The sequence below is a fragment of the Piliocolobus tephrosceles genome, chromosome 4 (assembly GCF_002776525.5).
Source record: "Piliocolobus tephrosceles isolate RC106 chromosome 4, ASM277652v3, whole genome shotgun sequence".
Lineage (NCBI taxonomy): Eukaryota > Metazoa > Chordata > Mammalia > Primates > Cercopithecidae > Piliocolobus > Piliocolobus tephrosceles.
The window spans coordinates 37981378-38007026 of record NC_045437.1 but is presented as its reverse complement, the minus strand read 5'-3'; the positions used below and the strand labels follow the sequence as shown (position 1 = coordinate 38007026).

Genomic DNA, 25649 nt, shown 5'->3' with positions numbered 1-25649 from the left:
TGAAAATTGATGTGAAAATCTTCAATAAAATCCTGGCAAACCAAATCCGGCAGCACATCAAAAAGCTTATCCATCATGATCAAGTCGGCCACATCCCTGGGATGCAAGGCTGGTTCAGTGTATGCAAATCAGTACACGTAATCCATCACATAAACAGAACCAATGACAAAATCCACATGATTATCTCAATGGATGCAGAAAAAGCGTTCAGTAAAATATTCAACACCCCTTCATGCTAAAAACTCTCAGTAAACTATGTATTGATTGAATGTATTCCAAAATAATAAGAGCTATTTATGACAAATCCACAGTCAATATCATACTGAATGGGCAAAAGCTGGAAGCATTCCCTTTGAAAACTGGCGGAAGACAAAGATGCCCTCTGTCCGCCGGGCGCAGTAGCTCACGCCTGTAATCCCAGCACTTTGGGAGGCTGAGGCGGGCAGATCACAAGGTCAGGAGATTGAGACCATCCTGGCTAAGACAGTGAAACCCCGTCTTTACTAAAATGCAAAAAATTCGCTGGGCGTAGCGGCGGGTGCCTGTAGTCCCAGTTACTTGGGAGGCTGAGGGAGGAGAATGGCGTGAACCCGGGAGGCGGAGCTTGCAGTGAGCCGAGATCGCGCCACTGCACTCCAGCCTGGATGACTGAGCGAGACTCTGTCTCAAAAAAAAAAAAAAAAAAGATGCCTTCTGTCACCACTCCTATACAACATAGTATTGGAAGTTCTGGCCAGGGCAAACAGGCAAGAGAAAGAAAGAAAGGGTATTCAAATAGGAAGAGAAGAAGTCAAATCGTCTCTGTTTGCAGATGATATGATTAGATATATAACATTTTTAAGGCCTTTGATACATGAATTCTTTATTGTTACAAAAATATGAAAAAGCACATTTCTGGTAGGGAAGTAGAGAACTTGTGATTTAACAAAAAATTTCAATGTGACATTAAAATTCTATAAATTTTAAACTTTTCTTCATCATTAAGTTAGCATAGGAATTGTCTAAATTCCAGTAATACTATATAATAGAATCTACTAAAGTCTGGCTGTCTAACATTAGTTATTCTGTATGTTTGTGTTAGTTCATTTTCACACTATTATGAAGAACTACCTGAGACCGGGTAATTTATGAAGAAAAAAGGTTTATTTGACTCACAGTTCTGCATGACTTGGGAGGCCTCAGGAAACTTAAAATTGTGGCAGAAGGCGATGGAAGTGAGGCATGTCTTACATAGCAGCAGGAGAAAGAGCGAAGGGGAAGTGCCACTTTTAAACCTTCAGATCTCGTGAGATTCACTATCACGAGAGTATCATGGAGAAAACTGCCCCATAATCCAGTCACCTCCCACGAGGTCCCTTCCTCGACACGTGGGTCCAATTTGAGATGAGATTTGGGTGGGACACAGAGCCAAACCATATCATTCTTGATGTGGGTTAAAAACAGTAAACAATCCAATATGCCTAATAATAATAAACTTGAGGCCAGACATGGTGGCTCAGACCTGTAATCCCAGCACTTTGTGAGGCCAAAGTGGGCGGATCACGAGGTCAAGAGATCGAGACCATCCTGGCCAACTAACATGGAGAAACCCTGTCTCTACTTTAAAAAAAAAAAAAAAAAAAAAAAAAGCTACGCCTGTAGCCCCAGCTACTCAGGAGGCTGAAGTAGGAGAATCGCTTGAACTTGGGAGGCGGAGGTTGTGGTAAGCCAAGATCACGCCACTGCACTCCAGCCTGGGTGATAGAGCTTGAGTGTGTATCCAAACAAAAAAAAAAACAACAACAACATATTTTAAATGTTCAGCCTCACTTATTATCAAAGAAATATAATTTTAAGTGACAAGAAAAGATATTTTTTCCACCACCTAAAGTAGGAATGGTGTTGGTTACATTCCCTCTTGAGATGATAAATGATAACAAAAGTTTAAGCTAAAAAAAAAAAAGAGAACCAAAACCTACCATTGAGGATTTTTTAAAAAGACCACAATATTTGTTGATTTAGAGACAAGAGTCAGAACTGTGATTAGGGAAATTAAAAAAAAAAAAAAAATAGTAAAACTTGACTGTGTGCCAATTGGTAGGACTGCCTGGGTGCCTGGAAAGCTATACTCAAAGTTAATTTTTCATTATAAAGTGCATTATAATTAAACAAAATAAATGAGTGAGCCAGTATAACTCAAGAAATACCAAGAGAAGAAAAAAAAACCCACTTCATGTTAAGCAGATGGAGAAAAACCAATAAAACTAGAAGTCTTAATTAATGAACAAGAAAGATTATGTAATCTAAATTGTTAATTGGAATAAGAAAGTAAAATCCACAAATGTTTAGAAAACCCAAAGGTTTGAAATACAAAAGATTAATAAGGAAATGAAGAGAATATTTTTCATGTGTATTTGGAAACTTAATAAAATGAATGGATTTTCAGGATACATTTTAATTTCCGGTTACTCACAAATTGTAAAATACAAATAGCTCAAAAGCTATAGAAGTATTTGAAAACATTTATGAAAAAATTGCTTCAAAAAACCTCATCCAGGTACTTTTGTTTAAAGAAAAAAAAACAGGTAATTCCTACATATCCACATAGATACAAATCCTACATAGTGTAATCTGATTTAGAGCATTAAAAAGATACAAATTTCTTTTCTTTTTTTTTTTTTTTTTGTTTTGTTTTTGAGATGGAGTCTCATTCTGCCACTAGGGTGGAGTGCAGTGGCACGATCTCAGGCTCACTGCAACCTCCGCCTCCTGGGTTCAAGCGATTCTCCTGCCTCAGCCTCCCAAGTAGCTGGGACTACAGGCACCTGCCACCACGCGCAGCTAATATTTTTCTTTTTTGTATTTTCAGTAGAGACCGGGTTTTACCATGTTGGCCAGGATGGTCTCCATCTTTTGACCTTGTGATCCACCCACCTCAGCCTCCCAAAGTGCTGGGATTACAGGCATGAGCCACTGCACCTACAAATTTCTTATTATGTAACTAGCATTTTATGTACATGTACACAGATACACATATACCTAGATAGATAGATAATTAGAAGGCTACTTTGTTAGCATTCAAGAATATTTATCTCAAATCAACAATCAATGCTATTCTTAATGGTGAATTTCTACAAATACCACATCCTTGTAACTATTAGCATTATTTTAAAACTTTTAGCCAGGTTATTAGCCAAAATAATAAAATATGTGTATATATTGGAAAGGAGACAGTATTACTTTGTAGATGGTATCTTCTGTATAAAAAAATCTCAAGTAAAAACCAACTTCATTTTACGTAGTAGGACTATGTGAAAACACAGATTTGACAGATTTTTGTGTTTCAACAATAATCAGTAATTAGAAAAAGCAATACTATTTTTAAAGTAGAAAAGAAAATATATAAGACAAATTTTATAAGAACTGTGTATGACTTGTTTGTGTGTTTCGGGAGTACTTTTGAATTTGTCAAATTGATTCTTAAGAAGACACAACTAATCTGTAAGGGTACAAATGAGAACGGTGGCGGCCTGTGCAGTGGAGGAGGACTCACTGGAAAGTAATGTGAGAGATCTTTTTAGGATAATGAGAGTTCTGTATGTTGAGTGGACATCTTTGGAGCAAGAAATTTCTGAGCTCAAAATTACTAAACTGTGTTCTGTGTGTGTGTTTAATAAAAATACAGAGAAATCAAATACACCATTTTAAACAAAATCTGAAGTTAAATCACAGATGAAAGATTTGAGACAGATAAATGGCTAATATCCCTACCTTATAAAGAACTCCCTGCAATTGATAGGAAAAAAAAGCCATTCTAGTATTATATGGACAAAGGGTATGAAAAGATAATCCAAAGATATTTTAAAAATCAGGTTTTGGTTTTGGGGAAGTATATTCAGTGACTCTTTATCCACTTGTCCTTTTATCTACCTGTTCTTATAAATGTTGTTATTAGAAAGTTTTTCAAGTCAGAAAGGCAATTAAATTTTAAAGCCCAGATGTTTTATTACTTTTAATAATTACCCCAAATATAATATGTTAAGTTTTTCTCTTTTATTTTAGCACTTCAGAATCCAGAGGTGGTGGCCCTTCGAGGTGGACTAAACACCATCTTGAAAAATGTGATCGATTGCCAATTAAGTCGAATAAATGAGGCACTAATTACTACAATTTTGCACCTTCTTAATCATCCAAAGACTCGACAGTATGTGCGAGCAGATGTAGAATTAGAGGTAGGAACTTTAATATTCTTTTCTAGTTTTAAAATATGATTATAAATGTATACTTTTACTTTGAAGTACTAAATTCTATAGATGCAGTACTACGTTAATTATCAAACCTAAATTAGCCAAGACTGATTTGTTCCCAGCTCTATTTTACAGATCATTCAGTTTAGACTGAATTGAAAACATTACTCTTAATAATACTTCATCAATGTGTAAAGTAAATTTTATTTTTGTATTATATATGAAAAGTTTATGAACCAAATTAGAGTACAAATAAAGTTATGTAAGAAATTTACCTATTTAACATTACCATTTGCTTTTAAGGCCTTTAGTACATTGTGAATAGCTCCTGCCAGTTATACAATATGAAACGTACTAAAATTATCTGAAGTTGGAAGCACTTTGTTAGCAACTAATTATATCTACTAGAAAGAAAGCATATATGTATATTTTGTAAATACCTTTTAAATTTTTTACTGATTCAAGTAGGGTTTATTACAGTTAGTCAAACGTAATAAGGCTACTGTATACTTTTCTTTATAAGAAAGTATGTAGGGGAGGTTGGAACAGAATTATGCACTATATTATAGTTTCTTCCTGTGCATGTATTGCATTGTTGTCTTTTGAATATAGTATTTGGAGTCAGTTTAAATCAAGGATTTGTTTGTATTTAGATATGAAATCATATGTGATATAAATGATTGATTGTCCCCTAATTTGTTTTTCCAAATCATTTTTTGAAACTGAAGTGTTCTGTTTTTATCAGGACTATTTTTAAAAACGCTTCACGTTATAAAATTGACATCAGCCTGTATTATTAACTGACAGTGTTAGTAAAATATTCTTAGTAAGTGATTTCAAGTACATTATTCGTTGGAATCCTATGGCAATAAACTGGCACTGTTGATATTTTATAATTTGTTTAGCTTTACTTTTTTTCTTATCAAGTAAGAAAACTATAATTTTAAAATTAGAGAGATGAATAAAAGATAATATGTATAGGCTCTGTGTTTTGTTTTCTGTTTTGTTTTGAGATGGGGTCTCACTCTGTTGCCCAGGCTTAAGTGTAGTGGCACGATCATGTCTCACTGCAGCCTAGACCTCCTGGACTCAAGCGATCCTTCCATGTCAACCTCCTGAGTAGCTGGGACTATAGGCACGTACCACCACACCTGGCTAATTTTTGAATTTTTTGTAGAGACGGGACTTTGCCATGTTGCTCAGGCTGATCTTAAACTTCTGAGCTTATGCAATCCACCCACTTCAGCCTCCCAAACTGCTGGGCTTACAGGTATGAGCCACTATGCCCAGCCAGCTGCGTTTTTATTCCTATATATCATACAGTGGATTAGCAAAGCCTTTATATAAATGAAACAGACCTCAAACACAGGAAAACCAGAGGTCTGCTTAGCCTTATCAAAATTACATTGTAGCCTCAATTTAACTTAGTTGGGCATTAGAATAAGGTAATCAGTCCCCTTAATCTACCTGTCTAGCAGAGGAAAGAATAAACCATCTTGAGTGGGAGATAACATCACTTGGAGCCTGTTATAAAGTACACATTCAGTCAGAAATTAGTCATTTAAAAAGACATGACTGTATGACTGAAAACCCAAAAGAAAAAAAACAATCCATAGAAACATGCTTGCAGGTAATTCAGATAGAGGAAAAAGACATTAAAACAATCCCGATTAATTTGTTCAAGAAGATAAATAAAATACATGAAATAATGGAGAATTTCACCATATAATTGGATATGTGAAAAGAATCAAATGGAAATTCTAGTACTGAAAATATGATACCTGGAATTCAGAGCACACTGAAATTAAAATTCAGTTTGAACAGGAAGATATTATTAGTAAACTGAAAGAGAAGTCAATAAAAATATCCAAGAGTAAAACAAAAATAATGTTAATTCACACACAGTAAAGCACAGAGAGAAAAAAGAAAGAAAATTGAACAACACAAAAGGGATAAAACATAATTGCAGTCTTTGGAGAGAAAAAGTTGGCAGAAGCAAAGATCCAAAGAGACAGTGGCCAAAACTTTCTTTCTAAAACTGATAAAACTTCATGTTATAAAGCTCAGAAAACAAATGAGATAATACATAGGGAGGAACTGAGCTCTCTGGCCAACAATCAGCACCTTGTGAATAACACTTCTTGACACAGATCCTCTAGCTCCAGTCAGGCCTTCAGATGACTACAGGCTTGGCTAACACTTGGACTGAAATCTTATGAGACCTTGAGCCATATAACCATATAGCCAAGCCTCTCCTAGATTCTTAAGTCACTGAAACTGTATACATTAATAAATATTATTTGTTGTCGAAAGGAGACATAAAGAAAGGCTAAAGGGAATCCTCAGTTAAAAGGAAAATGACCCAAGACAGAGAAATGCAGGAAGGAATGAAGAGCACCAGAAAAAGTAAATATATGACTAGATTTAAAAGAGTCATGACTGTTAAAAGCAATTATTAATCTCTTATATTTTAAATTATATTTAGAACTAAAATTAATGTCCACAGTAATGCCGAAGACAAGATGGGAAGGTTGTTAATAAAATATAGTAGTTCTAAAGTAGCCGGTAATCCCAGCTACTCTGGATCCTAAGGTGGGAGGGTTGCTTGAGCCCAGGAATTCAAGGTTGCAGTAAGCTGTGATCATACCACTCACTAAACCTTAGTCTGCACAGTAGAATAAGATCCCATCTCTTAAATTCTCAAGTAATGAGTTATTTTAGCAAGGTTGCTGAATACAAACAACAACACACAAAAATAATTTGGATTTTCTTTATACCAGCAACAAAAGGAACATGCAGTTCATTAATAGAACTATCTAAATTTTCAAAGACAGGCAAAACTAATTATAGTGTCAGAAGTCAAGATGGTTATCTTGGGATAGATACTGATTGTGACTACAAAGGTATAATAGAGCTTTGAGGATTCCTATAACGTTTTCTTTAGTGCTAGTTACATGAGTGTGCTCAGTTTGAGAAAATGAGTTTTAGATACATATTAAATCTCAATTTAAAAGTTCAGAACTTCAATTTGTACATTAAAAAAAATCACCCAACATGTTACCCGACGATGAGTTAGAAGAAATAAGTCCCTCAGGCGGTAAACCCATTAAAGATAGAGAGAAATGGAATGAATTTTAGTTTGTTACAGGAAGGACGCATTTTAAAATAAAGACTTTTCTTCTTCTTCCTTTTTTTTTTTTTTTAAATAGAGAATTTTAGCACCCTATACTGATTTTCACTACAGACATAGTCCAGATACAGCTGAAGGACAGCTCAAGTAAGTAATATTGGTTCCTGATAATTTTCAGATAAGGTATATGTTAATACTAAAGCTTTTAGGTTTGCATGATTGCATGTACAGCCAGAGAAATGTGAGTTTAAATAAATTTTCTGTTTTATAGAATTATGTTGTATTTCTCTCATAATTTACTGTGGTTAAAAAAATTTAAAGCTTTGAGAAATGTAAAGAATAATTTCTTATTTCAAAAAATATATGATAGACTGTGACAGAAACCAAGGTCATTGTTTTTGTATTGTATATATTTTAGCATAATTACATTAAAAAACTAAAAGAATGAAATAACAGTAGGTAGAATGAAGAATGACCTTAACTTACTGAGTCAGCAGAATGATGTAATATGTAGACTTCTGAGAGTAATCTTAATACAGAAATAAATGAGAGTAGAGTAAAGATTATTATCTAGAAATGAGAGTATAATTTTCAGGGTGTTTTTGGAGAGAAAGGCACATGTTCACTAGGTATTTGGAGATAACTTTAAACTAATTTAGGGATCAAATAAAGCACTCTCTGTAAAGATTTTGCAAATGACACATTTCCATTAAATGTGTTATCTAGTGTTTTTCTGGTAGACTTTATTGCACTTCAGTTAGTTTATTGTCCACATAAACTTATTGTGATACATAGTACAGGTTTTTAAATTCCTCCCTAAATTTTATAACATTGCCAGGGAAATGTTTTTCATTTTTTCTCCTGCGTTAAAAATAGTGATTTCTGTAATCCTAGCACTTTGGGAGGCCAAGGCAGGTGGACAGCCTGAGGTCAGGAGTTTGAGATCAACCTGACCAATCTGGTGAAACCCCGTCTCTACTAAAAAATGCAAAAACAATTAGCTGGGCATGGTGACATACGCCTGTAGTCCCAGCTACTCTGGAGGCTGAGGCAGGAGAATTGCTTGAACCCGGGAGGCAGAGGTTGCATTGAGCTGAGATCGTGCCACTGCACTCCATCCTGGGCGACAGAGCGACACTCTTGTCTCAAAAACAAAATAGTGGTTTCATACCTTTAGTCACATCCATCATTGTGAACTCAATTATCACACCCTAACATACCATGATTTACTTTAAGCTAAGAGATCCAAGTAGACGTCCTCTAAGACTTCTCAGACTTATTCTTGCAAACTTTAGTTATGAATTGGAATTTGTAAGACCCTTTCTTGGCTTCTTTTGAAATATAGACATTCTCTTATTGATGGAGAGTATATGAGTTTTCTGTTGCTGCACACCAAATAACAATAAGCATGATGGCTTAAAACAATACCAGTTTATTAGATTACAGTTTGATAGGTCAGAAGTCTGGCTCAGCTCTTTCCTGGAGGCTCTGGTGAAGAATCCATTTCCAAGGTCATTCAGATTGTTGAGAAAATTTAGTTTCTTGCTACTGTACAACTGCTATGCCTTTTTCCTTACTGGCTGTCAGCTGGGGCCACTTTCACCTTCTAGGCCTCCCACATTCCTCGGCATGCGGTCTCCTCCCTCTGCAAAGGCAACAATGCTGGAATCTTTCTAGTGCCTTCAGCCTCTCTTTTTCTTTGACTACCAGCTAGAGAAAGCTCTCTAATTAGATCAAGCCTGCTATATGATGTATACCCTGTCTTATGCTCTACTAGACAATATAACATAAACATAGTCACAGTCATAGCAGTGATATCTCATCATGTTCACAGGACCCAGAGATCAGGTCATGGAATCTTGGGATAGGGCCATTTATAGAATTCTGTGTATGATGATGGATAATAAGGTGAACCTAGATATTTTTTAGAGTTGGGAAGGTGAGGCTATTCCATCAGAATCCTTCCTTTCCTGTTTGGTTCTATACTTTCTTCTGAGTTTCTGGAGTATATAGGCAGGTAGATATCAGGCCTGTAAATAAGGGTACATTATGACCAGGGAACAGGGAAATGACTGATTTTTAAAATATTATAAGTTTAATAGGTTAGAGATGGATTACCAGACAGTCTATGTATGTCACCAGCTTTTTCAAGAGAAAGAGCACTGAAAGCTTAACATAGGTGTCTGATTCTCCCTTCTAAGCCACCCCTGCCTCCATTTTCTTTTCTGTTATTTTCTCATTTTAACTGGCGCTACATAGCTTAGTCTTTTTCTTTGAGCTTTTCAATCCACTTTTGTAGACTATGTAATTGCTCACTAATATGTAATTAGATTTTCTGTCATTGCTCTTTATTCCTTCTACTTTTTGTTGCTGTGTTTCCCAGTTCTGTGATTTTCTGTATGCTCACAACCACTAAGAATTTAAGCAGGAAAGATAAAAAAAAAAGGTGGCACAGGAAAAAAGAGACAATCGACAGGGCAGACATGATGGTTGGAGTGACATGAATAAAGAGACACAAAATTGCTATTAAGTATTGAAACTAGCCATAAGCCAACAATGAAAAATGTTTAACAGATATAAAAAATTGAATTGCTTAATTAATTGTCATAACTATTGTAGAGGAAGGAATAATGGACACAGTTGGGTACATATTGTCAAGGAAGAAAGTAGCTGGTGATGTTAATATGTAGTTATTTCATAACATTTCAGTGACTATATAGGTTGTTGAACTTGCTTGTTGGAAACGTTCAAATAAGTTTAGAGCAAAGATTGTGAAGTAAAGAGTGCGTGTGATTAAAATTAAGAGGTTTATGTGATAATTTTCTTTGCTAAGGGGCAGCCTAGTACCACAGATGCTTATTAAGCAGACTTAATGCTTAATTAAATCTTATCTACGAATAGCTTTCAGAGAGAGCAGGAATATAGAACTCAGTAGAAAAGCAGAATTTAGGACTTAAACGATGTTGTGAATTTAAGTTCAAAGTCAGTTTATAATTGCCTGATTTGCTTTAGTGTAGATCTGATCTTTGTGTTTTTTAATGTCTTGTTTTAATTTTATGTGTAAATGTTTAAACATTAATGATAGCTCTTATGATTTAGTAGCAGGAAAAAACTCATTTTAACATTTTATTTCATTGATTCTCCCCCCGCCACCCACCCCCAACAGAGAAGACAGAGAAGCACGATTTCTAGCCAGTAAAATGGGAATCATAGCAACATTCCGATCATGGGCAGGTAGGTTACTCTACATTGCTTTATAACATCCAAGAAGAAAAACTAGACTGCTTTTTCAAATGTTAAGTTATTATTGTAGCATCTAATTTAGATGCTAATCTAGTCTTACTTTGTGTGTTATTATTAGAACCAAAGGAATTCGTACAAAATTATTAAAATATGGTGAAGAAAATTTGTAATAGTCAATAGGAATTAGCTAATATTATGATCAGTGTACACATATTTATCAATTATTTGCCAGTCACTGTGCTAATGATTACCTGGACAATTAAAAAAATGTAAGCATGATCTTTACCAAAATAACCTACAAAACTTGAGTGTTAGCTGTATATGTAACTAAAGTTTGTTACTTAAAGTACAGTGTAGTGTCATAAATACAAAATAAGCAAGATAGGTCATTAATAGTTCCAGATTTCTTGAGGAGAGTGATTGTACATGTTTTATCTTTCCATGGAATAAAAAGTAAATACTATTTTTAAAATAATACCACCATTAAATGTGTTGTTAATAACATTGGGTTTTTGCCGTTAAGAGTAATTGAGAGTAATGGCAAAAACTGCAATCACTTTTGTACCAATGTATTAATGAATTAATAAACTGATCTTCTTCCTTCTTGATTTTGTATTATTGTGAAGGGGTAGCATGGAAAAGAAGTAGCAATAAGCAAAAAAAAAAAAAAAGGAAATGCACCTAAACATTTCTGTGAACCTAGGTAACCCTAACTTACAAATACCTTTTCTGTACAAATGTTTACTCCAGCCATATGTATGGAAGGGCCACTTGGCCCCTGACACCAGTATGTTTCCAGGGATTTTCTCTGTTCTCTTAGCAGCTTGGTAAAAAGCTCTGCCTTGCTATACCTCATAAATGCCTATTTTCCTTACGTTGATGGACAACCATAGGATTCTATGATGACTCAACAGTCATACATACTTTTTAAAAATACTTCATCAGCTCCCCAATACTTTGTTTTCTGTAGTTATATTCATCTTCCTTTACCACTCATCAGCTTCCTTGTCATTAGAGCTGTTTGTATCTTACCAAAAAAATCAATTCTATCCTGCATCCTAGCTGCTATCTCCTTATTCTTCCTACATACAGACTCTACGCTTCCTGTAATGATTTCTGTTTCTGTCAGTCTCTTTCCTTATTGCTCTTAAACATTCTTTCTACTGTGTTTCAGTTTCCCCTGGAGCTCTTTTATACTGATTCATCATTAGAAACTTAGAGGGGTGGGGCCGGGTGCGGTTGCTCATGCCTGTGATCCCAGCACTTTGGGAAGCCAAGGTGGGTGGATTACCTGAGGTCAGGGGTTCGAGACCAGCCTGGCCAACATGGTAAAACCCTGTCTCTACCAAAAATACAAAAATTAGCCGGGTGTGGTGGCGGGCGCCTGTAATCCCAGCTACTCGGGAGGCTGCAGCAGGAGAATCGCTTGAACCCAGGAAGCAGAGGTTACAGTGAGCCGAGATTGTGCCACTGCACTCCAGCCTGGGCGATAGAGCGAGACTCCGTCTCAAAAAAAAAAAGAAGGAAGGAAACTTAGAGGGGTGGGAGTCTTTTACCTTTCTATTGAAGTAAGAAGAGAAATATCATAATTACAAGTTAAAATCTTGAAAGCATTTGTCTCATGGAAATAACTTCCTAAATAATATTTATATTCTGTAGTACTGTTTATAAGTTAAATAAACTTTTGTGTACTTGTAACATTATTTCTTTGATGTATTTCCAGTTCCAAATAACTGACTGAAAAATGATCTTTTAGAACACATTTTTTAATGAGATGCAACAATAGCCTGTTTTCCATATTAGCAGAGTACGATCTTTTGGGACTATATCTTATCTGTAATTTCTCAAACTACTATCAGACATCAAAATTTGTGAAATACTATTTTGATACTTTAAGCAAATAAGCTTATCTAGTATGTTTTAATTTGAATTTTGATCCTGAATCAAACATAGAGGACATAGAGACTGTTCATAAATAATCTGTACGCTTAGCTAGAAGTACAGGGAACTTTAGAGTCCTGTAAGACATTTTAAAGAATGTTTTCCCTAACATGTCACGAAAAATTTGAAACATACATAAAAATTGAAAAAACTATATAGTGAACACCCATATACTTCCACCTAGATTTTACTGTATTTGCTGTATTATGTATCTGTCCATCCCCCTGGGCGTTCATCATTCCATCTGTGTTATTCTAATATATCTCAAAGGAAGTTGCAGACGTAGTCCTCTTCACTCCTGAACACTGCAGCATGCACATTATTAACTAGAATTAGATGTTTGTTTATGGTCCTGATTTGTTTTCGGGGGGAGAGATTTGAGGTAAAATTTATGTAGAGTGAAATGCACACATCATTAGTCTACTGTTTGATGCATTTTGACAAATGCTTACACCTTTGTAATTCAAACCCTTTTCAATGTATAGAACGTTATCATTGCCCTAGAAAGTTCTCTTATACTCTTTCCTAGTCAGTTTTTGACTCGGTACTCCCAAGAAGGAACCACCATTATTTTTGTGGCTTAGTTTTTGCCTATTCTGAAACTTAGTGGAATCATACTGATACAAAGGCTTTTTTGTAAGACTCTTTCACTTGACATAATGATTTTGATACTCATTTATGTTATTGTATATATCAGTAATATATTCTCCTTTTTTGCTAAGTAATATGCAATGAACATTTCAGTTTCTGTTGGGGTTTTTTTTTTTTTTTTCCCTTCTCCTGTTACGGAACATTTGACCTGTTTCTAGATTTGACTATTCAAAGCTCCTTTAGCAAAGATAAAGCTTCTTTGAGCAATTTTATACAAGCTTTTTTTGTGGACATGAGTTTTTATTTCTCTTGAGTAAATACCTAAATGGAATTGCCGGGTCTGAGAGTGGATGTATATTTGTGTCCCTGAGAAACTGGCAGACTTTTTCCCAAAATACTTACACTGTTTTATACTACCATCGTCAGTGTATGTGAGTCCCAGTTGTTCTGCATCCTTGTCAGTATTTGGTGGTGTAAGTCTTTAATTTTAGCCATTCTAGTAGGTATATTTTGGTTTCTTGTTATTAATATAGTTTGCATTTCCCTGATGACTAATGGTATTGAGCATTTTGCGTGTGTTTATTGGCTATTCATCCATCTTTTGTGACATGATTTTAATGTTTAAAATTGTTCAACTTAGTTCTGTAACTTAAAAATTTTGAATCATATAATTTATTTGAAGTCTATTGCTTATTGTGCATTCAATATATTTTAGAATTGAACTTCTAAATAATAAATGCCAAGTAGAATTTTTCACTTTAAAGTGAGGAGCCTAAAAGAGGGGAGACAGACCATTGTCTTATTTTCTCCCATGTTCTTACTCCCAGAGAAGCGTTCATCAGGCAGTGAGACTCATGAACTTTTTGGATATGAAACAGATACTGAAGATGAAATTTAAGTGATGAAATTACTGGTAATCTCTAATCAATAGAGAAATACGGAGTATGCTTCAAATATATTTCAGTTATATAATAGCTCTTATGATGACCAAATAATATCATAGATAATCATATAATTTTGCCTGGAAAAATATAACAGATTTTATATTATACCTTGCTATAGAAATTTTTTTGAAATTCATGTCAGTGATTTTTTTTTCTTTACATCCTCTTTAGGTATTATTAATTTATGTAAACCTGGAAACTCTGGGATCCAGTCTCTAATAGGAGTACTTTGCATACCAAATATGGAAATAAGGGTAGGTAAAAGTTACTAGGATTGTTTCATTCCTGGACCTTTAACAGTGGGAATTAATTATAAAACAAAAATTATTTCAGGTGATGCTTTTTCCTCATTAGTTGTTGATCTATATCATATTTTTAAAATACACAAGTACGTATTTACTACTTAGTTAAACCCTAAATATAATAGGAATCATTTAAAATATTGCTGTTGTTAGGAATAATGGCTGTATTAAAAATTGAGTCGAGACTGGACATGGTGGCTCATGCCTGTAATCCCAGCACTTTGGGAGGCTAAGGCATGTGGATCACCTGAGGTCAGGAGTTCTAGACCAGCCTCCTCAATATGGTGAAACTCCTTCTCTACTAAAAATACAAAAAATTAGCCAGGCACCTATAATCCCAGCTACTCAGGTGGTGGGTGCCTGTAATCCCAGCTACTCAGGAGGCTGAGGAAGGAGAATCACTTAAACCTGGGAGGTGGAGGTTGCAGTGAGCCAAGATTGCACCATTGCACTCCATTCTGGGCAACAAGAGCGAAACTCCATCTCAAAAAAACAAAAGTTGAGTTGAAAATATGAACTTAATTATGCTTTATTCATTAAAACAATGTGAACAACACACACGGGCATTCTCACTATAAAAGGTTCAAGTACTACAGACTACATTTAACAAAAAGTAAATGTATTTATGCATTCTAACTTATGTTTTGTAATATGTGGTGAGATTTTATTTTAATGATGGTTTTGATTAAAATGGAGTTGTAAATATTTCTATATTTATTAGATATATTTCTAAATTATTTGTAGGAATTTGTATTATACAGTAAAATTGAATTTGAAGGAAAAGAGAATTCTTAAAGTGATTTTTTTCCTTTCTCCTTAAATGTTTTTATTTGTTTTAATTTTGTTTCTTCCTTTTGCCCTTCCTTATATGAACCAAACCTGGAGCTGAAAAATATTATTAGAAAATATTAGCCAGGTGTGCCTTGTTTAAATGTGAAATAAAAAGTATTTAGATAATGGAAATGAAAGGATATGATTATAAATGGAAAGATCTGTAAGCAGGTAACAAACTGTTGAGGTAATTCACTTCTTACCCTATAGGTGGATAAAGAACATGGTCTTTGGAGAGTCTGACCAACTGAGGTTTAACCTCTGGTTTTATTTATTTTTTTATTAGCTCCATGACCTTGGGAAAATTGCTTTTTTGCACAATTAGGTTAATGAAAAAATTAATGACTAGATTAAGTGATGTATGTCGTAGTAAGCATTTAGTTATCCCTTCTCTAATATAGGCCTTATACAGTTTCAAAATATGGTATAGTCATGCATTGGTTAATGACAGGAATATGTTCTAAGAAACTCACTGTTAGATGATTTCATCCTGTGAACATCCTAGAGTACACTTACACAGACCTAGATGGTATAGTCTACTACATACCTAGGTTATGTGGTATAGCCTATTGCTTCTAAGCTGCAAACCTGTATAGCGTGTTACTGTACTGAGTACTGTAGGCAGTTGTAACTCAGTAGAATTCGGGTATCTAAACATCTAAACATAGAAAAGTTACGATAAAAATACAGTATAAAAGATTAAAAATACTGGCCGGGCACGGTGGCTCATGCCTGTAATCCCAGCACTTTGGGAGGCCGAGGCAGGTGGATCATGAGGTCAGGAGATCGAGACCATCCTGGCTAACACGGTGAAACCCTGTCTCTACTAAAAATACAAGAAACTTAGCCCGGCGAGGTGGCAGGCACCTGTAGTCCCAGCTACTTGGGAGGCTGAGGCAGAATGGCATGAACCCAGGAGGCGGAGCTTGCAGTGAGCCGAGATCACGCCACTGCACTTCAACCTGGGCCACAGAGCGCAGCACCTATATAGGGTACTTACAGTGCATGTAGCTTACGGGACTAATAGTAGCTCTGGATGAGTCAGTGCATGAGAAGTGAGTGAATATTAAGACCTAGGACATGACTGTACACTACTATAGACTTCACAGACTTGTACACTTAGGCTACATTTATTTTACTAAAATTTCTTTTCTTCAAAAATAATTAACTTTAGCTTACTGTAACCTTTTTACTTTATAACTTTCAAATTTTTTAAACTTTTGACTCTTTTGCAATAATATTTACCTTAAAATATACATTGTATAGGTGTACATATTTTTTTTGGTTTTAATATCCTTATTCTGTAAGATTTTTGTTTTTTAATTTTCTTACTTTTTAAACCTTTTTGTTAAAAACAAAAACACAGGCCAGGCGCAGTGGCTCACACCTGTAATCCCAGCACTTTGGGAAGCCAAGGCGGGCAGATCACCTGAGATCAGGAGTTCGAGACCAGCGTGGTCAACATGATGAAACCCCATCACTACTAAAAATGCAAAAATTAGCCAGGCGTGGTGGCAGGTGCCTGTAATCCCAGCTACTCGGGAGGCTGCGGCAGGAGAATCGCTTGAATCCGGGAGGCGGAGGTTGCAGTGAGCCGAGATCGTGCCACTGCCCTCCAGCCTGGGAGACAAGAGTGAGACTTTGTCTCAAAAAAAAAAAAAAAAAACAAAAAAACCACACACGCGCACACACTAGCCTAGGATCATCAGTATCACTGTCTTCCACCTCCATACCTTGTCCCACTGGAATGTCTCCAGGGGCAGTATACATGAATGAAGCTGTCATCCTCTGTGATAACCATGTCTTGTTATGGAATACCTGCCTGAGGCTGCTTTACAGTTAACCTTTTTTTTTTTTTTTTTTTTTTTTAAGAGACAGTGTCTTGCTCTGTCACCCAGGCTAGAGTATGCAGTGGAATGTTCATAGCTCACTGCATCCTCGAACTTCTCGAATCAAATGATCCTCTTGCCCCAGCCTCCCGAGTAGCTAGGACTACAGGAAGGTGCCACCACACCCAGTGAATTTTTAAATTTTTTGTAGAGATGGGATTTCACTATGTTCCTAGTCTCAAAATTCTGGCCTCCAGCTATTCTCCCACCTTGGCTTCCCAAAGTGCTTTTTTTGTTTTTTTTTTTTATAGTATAGGAGTACACTCTAAGATAATGATAAAAGGTATAGTAAATAGGTAAACCAGTAACACAGTCATTTATTATCAAATATTATGTAATTGTACATAATTCTATATATAATACTTTTAAACAACCGGCAGTGCAATGAGTTTGTTTACTCCAGCATCACCACAAACAGTTGAGTAATATTGCCCTGTGACAGACAATATGACTGCTACAGTTTCACTAGGCAATAGGAATTTATTAGCTTCATCATAATCTTAGGGAACTACCATTGTATATATGGTCCATCATTGACTAAAATGTTGTTATGTGGCATGTCATTGTGTTAACAGTTCTGTTTTTATCATTTTTAAAATTGTGTGACTAGGACATTTAAAAATTTTAAATTGTTTCATAAAAATAAATGAGGTGTACTTGTTTGCTATTGTAGCGAGGTCTACTTGAAGTGCTTTATGATATCTTTCGTCTTCCTCTACCTGTTGTGACTGAGGAGTTCATAGAAGCACTACTCAGTGTAGGTAAGTATTGAAGTACATTTGTATCTTTTCATATATTGTAATTTTTATTTAATGGAGACGAAGTTCCTAAAAGGAGAAATAGTAAATATTGAATACCATTTTCTTTTCTTGCTGCATAATTGTGGTAGGAAATTAATATAAAAATAAAACCTGAAATTCCTAAGACTGAGAAATTTTAATTTCTTCTTTATCACCTTGGCTCTTCGAGCAATTAAATTAATAGGAATGGGCCAACAAAGGAAGAGTGGAGACAGTAAGAAACCTATGTAATCCTCAGATTATCTAATTCTCATCTTACATTATTTGAGCCAAATGACTTAAAGTACCGAAGTCCCAAAATGAAGGAAATTAGATCTGCGTATATTTACTTAACTAATTTTTGTTTGTAGCTTTTTGAATGTATGGTATTTAACCAGCACTTTTTAAACTTTGTAGCCTGGCTAGCTGATGATTTTATACTCATCTGAAATGTTTCAGTGATATCTAATCTTTTCCTTACCGTATTTTAACTATTTTAGATCCTGGGAGGTTCCAAGACAGTTGGAGGCTTTCAGATGGCTTTGTGGCAGCTGAGGCAAAAACTATTCTTCCTCATCGTGCCAGATCCAGGTAGAATTTAAATATAAAAAGGAATTCAATTTATGAGAATTAGGGTTTTTATGTTAGACTGTATAATCTATGAAACTTTATTTAAATTGTTTCTCTGCTGTTTTTTTCCAGGCCAGACCTCATGGATAATTATTTGGCATTGATACTCTCTGCATTTATTCGTAATGGACTTTTAGAGGTAAGACTTATAAACCTTATTTTATTCCATTTGGTTTATTTTCTCTAACAGATTCTTTCAGGCCAGCCATGGTGGCTCACGTCTGTAATCCCAACACTTGGAGAAGCCAAGGCAGGCGGATCACTTGAGGCCAGGAATTCGAGATCAGCCTGACCAGCATGGTGAAATTCTGTCTCAACTAAAAACACAAAAATTATCCACGCATGGTGGCACACCCCTGTAATCCCAGCTACTCGGGAGACTGAGGAATGAGAATTGCTTGAACCCAGGAGGCAGAGGTTATACTGAGCTGAGATCTTGGCATTACACTCCAGCCTGGGCAACAGAGCAAGACTCTTGTCTCACAGAAAAAAAAAAAAACTTGCAGATTGAAAAATAAATCTGATGCATAAATGTTTTCATATGTATTATTTTGCAACAGTCATGTTATCTTTTTATTTTCAAAGGGCCTAGTTGAAGTGATAACAAACAGTGATGATCATATCTCAGTTAGAGCTACCATCCTTTTAGGAGAGCTTTTACATATGGTAAGTTTAGCAACTTCTGATTATATGTTTCATATCTTTAATGTTTGAATTTATAAAACAGGTTATTTTAATGGTGTTGCTTTGTATTATCTCAAAAAAATAAATTTGCATTTTTTATAAATGTTTATCTTTGCGTTACAAAAAGCGTTTGGTACTATATCCTGAGATAGATACATATGTGCACACGTGCATATGCACACACATATTTCTATCGGTTTTGTAAATGGAATAAATATACAACATACAAAGTACTGAAATGTTGATTTTTACAGTCACTTTCAAAGTTGCCATTTTCATCCTGTAAATCTTAATTGATCTCAGGAAGACTTCCTAAGAAGCAAGAAACTGCAAAACTATGGATACTACTTCAGTCTGCTAAGAATGTACTTGATACGTGGTAGTCAGTGCCTGAATTTTAGAAAGCTTTGTGCAGAAGCTTTAAATATAGTCTTGGTTGAGCATTATAGTCTTTTCTAGAAACTTGTAGTTTGAGGTTCAGAAGATGGGTTGTTTTTTTTCCTTTTCACCATGATTTTGTGATTACAGTAACTTTTGGAAAGTAGGAGCTAGGAAAGACTTGAGAATTCTTTACTCTCAGCAAATCAATCGATGAGAGATCCCTGATAGTTTGCAAGGTAGGAATTTATATTTTTAGATTACTTACTAGTTAGTAAAATACAAAATAAAAAGAACCATTTAAAACTCATTGAGGAAATATTGATTCTATGGCAAATCTTTTGAAATTATGTCACAGTTTGCTATTTTTAGCAGGTGTTTTTTGTTTAGGTTTTTCTTTCTTGATCTCTTCCCCTCCTCCCCACCCTTTTTCCCTTTTCATAGCAACTGGGCTATGTGAGTGAGATAAAGAGCATTAAGTAGAATTTAATGTAACTGTCTTTTTTTAAATAAGTGAATTATTTAGCTGCTTGCTCTGTTCTTTTTTGGCCCATCTGTGAAAAAATTATATAGTGTCAGAGGCTTTCAGGTCTGATTATTTGTCTTTTAATTCTTAAGATATCATTTCCTATTCAAGAATACCAATACTCAGAGTTATTTGCATTTATATGAAGGAATCTCTATACATTTTATCTTTTTCCCTTGTCCCATACCCAGAATTCTGTAATTCTCTTGAAATAAAAGAGCTAGTTATTTTGCTTATTATTCTTACATTTTCTGTCTTCCACATTTGATTGATGTACTTGTCTTCATTGATAGCTAGTTGGGTGGTGAGGTTTTTGTTTGGAAAGTAGAAATTAATATTCCTTATTTTAAAGATTATGGCATATGGGACAAACCTATTTTGAGAAAGTAGTTTTTAAAACTTAAAGTCAACTCATAAATTTAGATATGGCATCTAGCATTTTACACGTTATTTTAAACATAACTTAGGTTGAGTCCTGTAATGTTTTGACATATAATCCCTTCTGGTCATTTAAGAATTGAGTTTAATTGGGTATCACTTGAAAACCGTATTATTATAATAAAGAATCTGTGAAACTTAATGGTTATGTTAACATAATGTGTGTATCTTTATGTTTCATCCATGTTGAAAGTATTGTAGATATGATATAAATAAGCATGTATTGGGGAAAATAAGAATTTTATGAGTAAAACCTCAGAATTTATAATAGTCTTGAATAGAGCATTATATGTGCAGGTAATCTATAACAAACTATTTCTACTTCTGAAAACTCATGTAAAATGTTATGCTTCATTTTAGGCAAACACAATTCTTCCTCATTCACATAGCCATCATTTGCACTGCTTGCCAACCCTAATGAATATGGCTGCATCCTTTGATATTCCCAAGGAAAAGAGACTGTAAGTTATCAGAGCTTTAGCAGAGTTTTTGTTTGATATATTTAATATTGAATTAGATTATTGTCTCTTTTAAAAAAAATAGTACGGATAGGTTATGCTGGGAAATTCTTTTAAGGAATTTGCTAAAGAAAAAATAGTTCTAAAAATATTTAATTTGTTTTTTAGACTACAGAATACTAATAGTGTAATAAAATCACTTTTTTTCTAGCATGTTTGTAGACAAGGACATAGAGTTGTTATCATATTACTAAAAATGTTAGCTGAGAGTTTTTTGGACTCCTTTACGTCGTGAGCAGAAATTCTGGCTCTTTTTTCTTATGTCTATGAACTATTTCAAATTAAAGCTTTACAATATTAATATATTCTTTTATTTGCATGGTTAAAAATGTTGGAATTTAGTAACAAGTACTACTGGGCCACATAGCAGTAAGCTGAACTCTTACTACTGAAGGAGATACTGCAAACATAGAATTTACAAGCAAAATTATGGTAATACAACTGTAGCTCTGCTGGAATTCCAGTGCTAATAATAAAACATATATAAAAGGCAATGATGGAAGGGCTCAATTGGGAAGTGCTAGGAGGAACTTAGTTTGACTTGGCGAAGATTATATCTAGGCTTAGGAATGTCTTTTTGTGGTTGTTATCTTTTTTTATTTTGTTATTATGATCAGAAACATATTTTTTTGTTTTTTTGCTTGATGTTAGCGAATGGTGTTTTTTAACTATTCAAAATTTATGTATTTTTGTTAAGAGTTATAGTACATTTTTGAAAAGTTTACTTAGCTTTAATAATAAAGTACACTGAATAATCTATTAATTTTCATTCTGCCATTGGAAATACTGTTTAACAGACCAGAGTTGTCTATAAACTGAGGGCACTAGGAGTCATCTCAGTTCTGTCTCTAGGCTTATATCAGTAATAGTAGCTTTTAGCTTTTATATTAGTAGTTTCATGATGGAAGAATGTACTTTCCCAATACCTGGTAGACCTAAACTCTGGGTTAGATTATGGCCACAAATTCCAGGGTTCATCAGTAATTCAGATTTATCTCCAGAATTCCAGTAAGAATAGTCATCTTAAAATAGTTTTATCTTTAGCTCAATAAGCTTTCTTTATTAATAAATACTTGCCAGTCAGCACATCCCAATGTTTAAAAATTCTACCTACTAGAAATTCTGAAGGTGAGAGTTGCTACCATATTCTTCAAAATGGCACTTTTATGTACCACAAAGAATTAAATATAATTTATAAAAATACACCATTTACAATTACAGACCAATGGTGGAAAATAGAGACTGTTCAGTTGATCCTGGGATCATTGATTATCCATATGGGAATACAGTGAAATTATTTTAACCTCATATCATAAACAAAAATAAGTTTCAGGTGGATTAAGGATTTATATGTGAAAAGCAGAGCTTTAAAACTTTGATAAGAAAATATACAAAACCAGGTTTCTGACCTTGTAGGAGTTCCTAAAACCAATATACAAAAAATACCTACCACCATAGAAGAAAAGTATAGTAAGTACGTGTTCAATTGAGTCTAAATAATCAGTGTGTCTTTATATAAATCAGTAGTGTTGTTTATTTTTTGTCTTTGGCTCTCCAAATTTGATGAAATAATTTACTTTACCAATAATAATTTCTAGCCTTGAACTTACGTAAGCTTTAATAATTTACCAAGGTAATCTCTTAAATTGTGTTGGTCTTGCTACTGTATTCATTGAATTGTTTTTCTTATTAGGCGAGCCAGTGCAGCCTTGAACTGTTTAAAACGCTTCCATGAAATGAAGAAACGAGGACCTAAGCCTTATAGTCTTCATTTAGACCACATTATTCAGAAAGCAATTGCAACACACCAGAAACGGGATCAGTATCTCCGAGTTCAGAAAGATATATTTGTTCTTAAGGTGCTGACATGAAATCATGATTTTCAACTTAAACACAACATCTTAATTCCTTAACCATTGGATTTTAGTATCCATGTATTTGAGTTTGCACTTTTCTTCATGCATATGAATTTTCAGATGGCTTCTGAGTTTTATAATTTAGAGATGGGTTTTTATAACTTTAAAGTTAAAAAAAAAAACCTTGATCTATCCTTAAATGGAAAAACTGCCTTTCAGTTTTTCAAATTTGAACTTAGTTTTCTGATATGAGGACAGTTTGCCTTAATTTTTCTTATTACTTTCTGATGATTTTAGGATACAGAGGAAGCTCTTTTAATTAACCTTAGAGACAGCCAAGTTCTTCAACATAAAGAGAATCTTGAATGGAATTGGAATCTTATAGGGACCATTCTTAAGGTATGAAAAGATACTTCATGGAAATGGCTTGTATTTAATTTTATTATTAATTATAACATAATTACGTGTTTGAGAATTGATAAGTACATATGTAATATAACATATTATGTTTTTCTAGTGGCCAAATGTAAATCTAAGGAACTATAAAGATGAACAGTTACACAGGTATGTAAGAACTATTTTGCATTTAAATTTAAAGAACTTAAATATGGATATTAGGCCTAATGCCTGCTAAAATATGTAATAATTTTAAAGACATATACATACATTTTAACAATGTCTCTTCAGTAGGTACATTCATATATTTTTAAATATAGTCTTATTTTATAACCAAAACATATTAGCAAATTCTTTTTCTAGTTATTTACATTCTGCTTTTAGTTTTGGAATAGATGAAGTAGTTGAGATAAAAGTTTTTCAAATTGGGGTAATATCAACTGCGTAGTGGGTCTTAGCCCTAACATATAAGGATGACATAATAAGGACTTATATTTTTAATATACAACTTTTATTCCTGTTTGACTTTGGAGTTATCCATTATAACTGCTGTTTACTTTCTCCTTAACCACACCTTCCATAACCCATGCAGGTGTTTGTAGCGTGAAGAACACTTGAAGCTACTATGCTGTTCTTCATTACACCCATATGTTTTTACTCCTGAGTGTAGACTAACCAGCTATTACTACTGATCTCAGAAAGAGGTCCTTAGTATGTTCAAGAAATTCATGTCATTAACGTTATTATTTGATTGCATTCTCTATTCATGATATGTAACCTAATATCTATAAAAGTTTTAACAAATATAGATAACTTATAAATTGCACTGAAATAAAAAAGCATAGTACTAACTATTTATATTGCTTGAGAACACAGATGATGTCTTGCTCAACTTTGTTTTCCCAGCTCCTGGATTGGACGCCTCTATTGGATTGAATTGTAGTGCACTACATTGAACTGAACTAAATTCAATAGAAGCTTAGAACATAATGTTGAAAGATCATAAATTATGTTTATAAATTCATTGGCCTAAATTGCAACTTTTATGCTTAACCTTTTGCCTAATTGTGAAAAACCAACAATATCATAGTGTAGTATCTTACAATTATCTTAACAATAGGACATTTTTGAGCCATGGGACAAAGTTCTTCATGAATACAATAGAAGAAAATGTAAGTTCAGGTGACATCCTCATTTATCCAGTTTTATATTCTAGCTACGTTAAATCTACATTCATCCGGCCAGCATCTTTCTTCTACTTTATTTCTTCTAACCATCTCACCATAAAATTCTTACTCCACAGAGATATTTTTTAAAATGAAGGTTTTTTGTTTGTTTGGTTTTTGGGTTTTTTTTTTTTGGTATGAAATGCTGCTATAAATAACTGCCTGAGACTGGATAATTTCTATAAAGGAAAGAGATTTAATTGACTCACAATTCCACATGGCTAGGGTGGCCTCAGGAAACATAATTGTAGCAGAAGGGGAAGCAAACATATCCTTCTTCATATAGCAGCAGGAGAGGGAAGTACAGAGCACAGGGGAAAAAGCTGCTGATGAAACCATCAGATGTGAGAACTCACTCACTGTCACGAGAACAGCTTGAGGGTAACCGCCCCCGTAATCTTATCTCCTCTCATGAGGTCCCTTTCATGACATGTGGGGATTATGGGAACTACAGTTCAAGGTGAGATTTGGGTGGGGGTACAGCCAAACCATATCATGTACCAAACACTTTTAATACATCTCTTGCCATTTATCCCAATGGGTCAGACCCAAAACATATTCTGAAAGCGTCATTATGTCATAAGCAATGGTTAAGATTCTAAAATAATTGCTTCATTTCTTACTTTGTTGCTACTTGTGTTTTGATTTTAGGTTTGTACGAAGACTACTTTATTTTTACAAGCCCAGCAGTAAATTATATGCCAACCTGGATCTGGATTTTGCCAAGGCCAAACAGCTCACAGTTGTAGGTTGCCAGTTTACAGAATTTCTTCTTGAATCTGAAGAGGTGAGCATTCTGAATATTTTCCAGAGCAAATTTTTTTTATTGAATTTGCTTCCCTTCCCCTCCCTCTGTTTCCACCTTCTGTTTTGCTTTTATTTCTGAATATGCATAAGCTGTATTTGAAAACATAGGAAATGATCCCAGACCTAGAGTTGAATCCGGACTTAGTCACTAGTTACAAGACTGGGCAAGTTATCTGCCCTCTGCAAGACCTGGTTTACTCGTCTGTAAAATGGAGAGTAATATCATCTCCATGCAGCATTGTGTTGAAGCAGATTAAAAAACAGCAGGTACTCACTGATTGATAGCTATTATTGGTAACTTCATCATTATTAAG

General features: G+C 34.4%; 1 protein-coding gene across 10 annotated transcripts in view; it reads left to right on the top strand.

The window, feature by feature from the left end:
• The window catches only part of RICTOR (RPTOR independent companion of MTOR complex 2), a 129282-nt gene that overhangs the window by 80481 nt on the left and 23152 nt on the right, over positions 1-25649 (top strand). For all 10 annotated transcript variants that reach the window (XM_023216482.3, XM_023216480.3, XM_023216481.3 and 7 more), the window contains 13 exons: positions 4042-4211; positions 7436-7503; positions 10523-10590; positions 14247-14329; positions 17771-17858; positions 18377-18467; positions 18579-18645; positions 19092-19172; positions 20893-20993; positions 22744-22909; positions 23204-23305; positions 23424-23470; positions 25180-25315. In XM_023216482.3, coding sequence (XP_023072250.1) covers positions 4042-4211; positions 7436-7503; positions 10523-10590; positions 14247-14329; positions 17771-17858; positions 18377-18467; positions 18579-18645; positions 19092-19172; positions 20893-20993; positions 22744-22909; positions 23204-23305; positions 23424-23470; positions 25180-25315 — 1268 coding nt within the window. The remainder of the gene's footprint in view (positions 1-4041; positions 4212-7435; positions 7504-10522; positions 10591-14246; positions 14330-17770; positions 17859-18376; positions 18468-18578; positions 18646-19091; positions 19173-20892; positions 20994-22743; positions 22910-23203; positions 23306-23423; positions 23471-25179; positions 25316-25649) is intronic.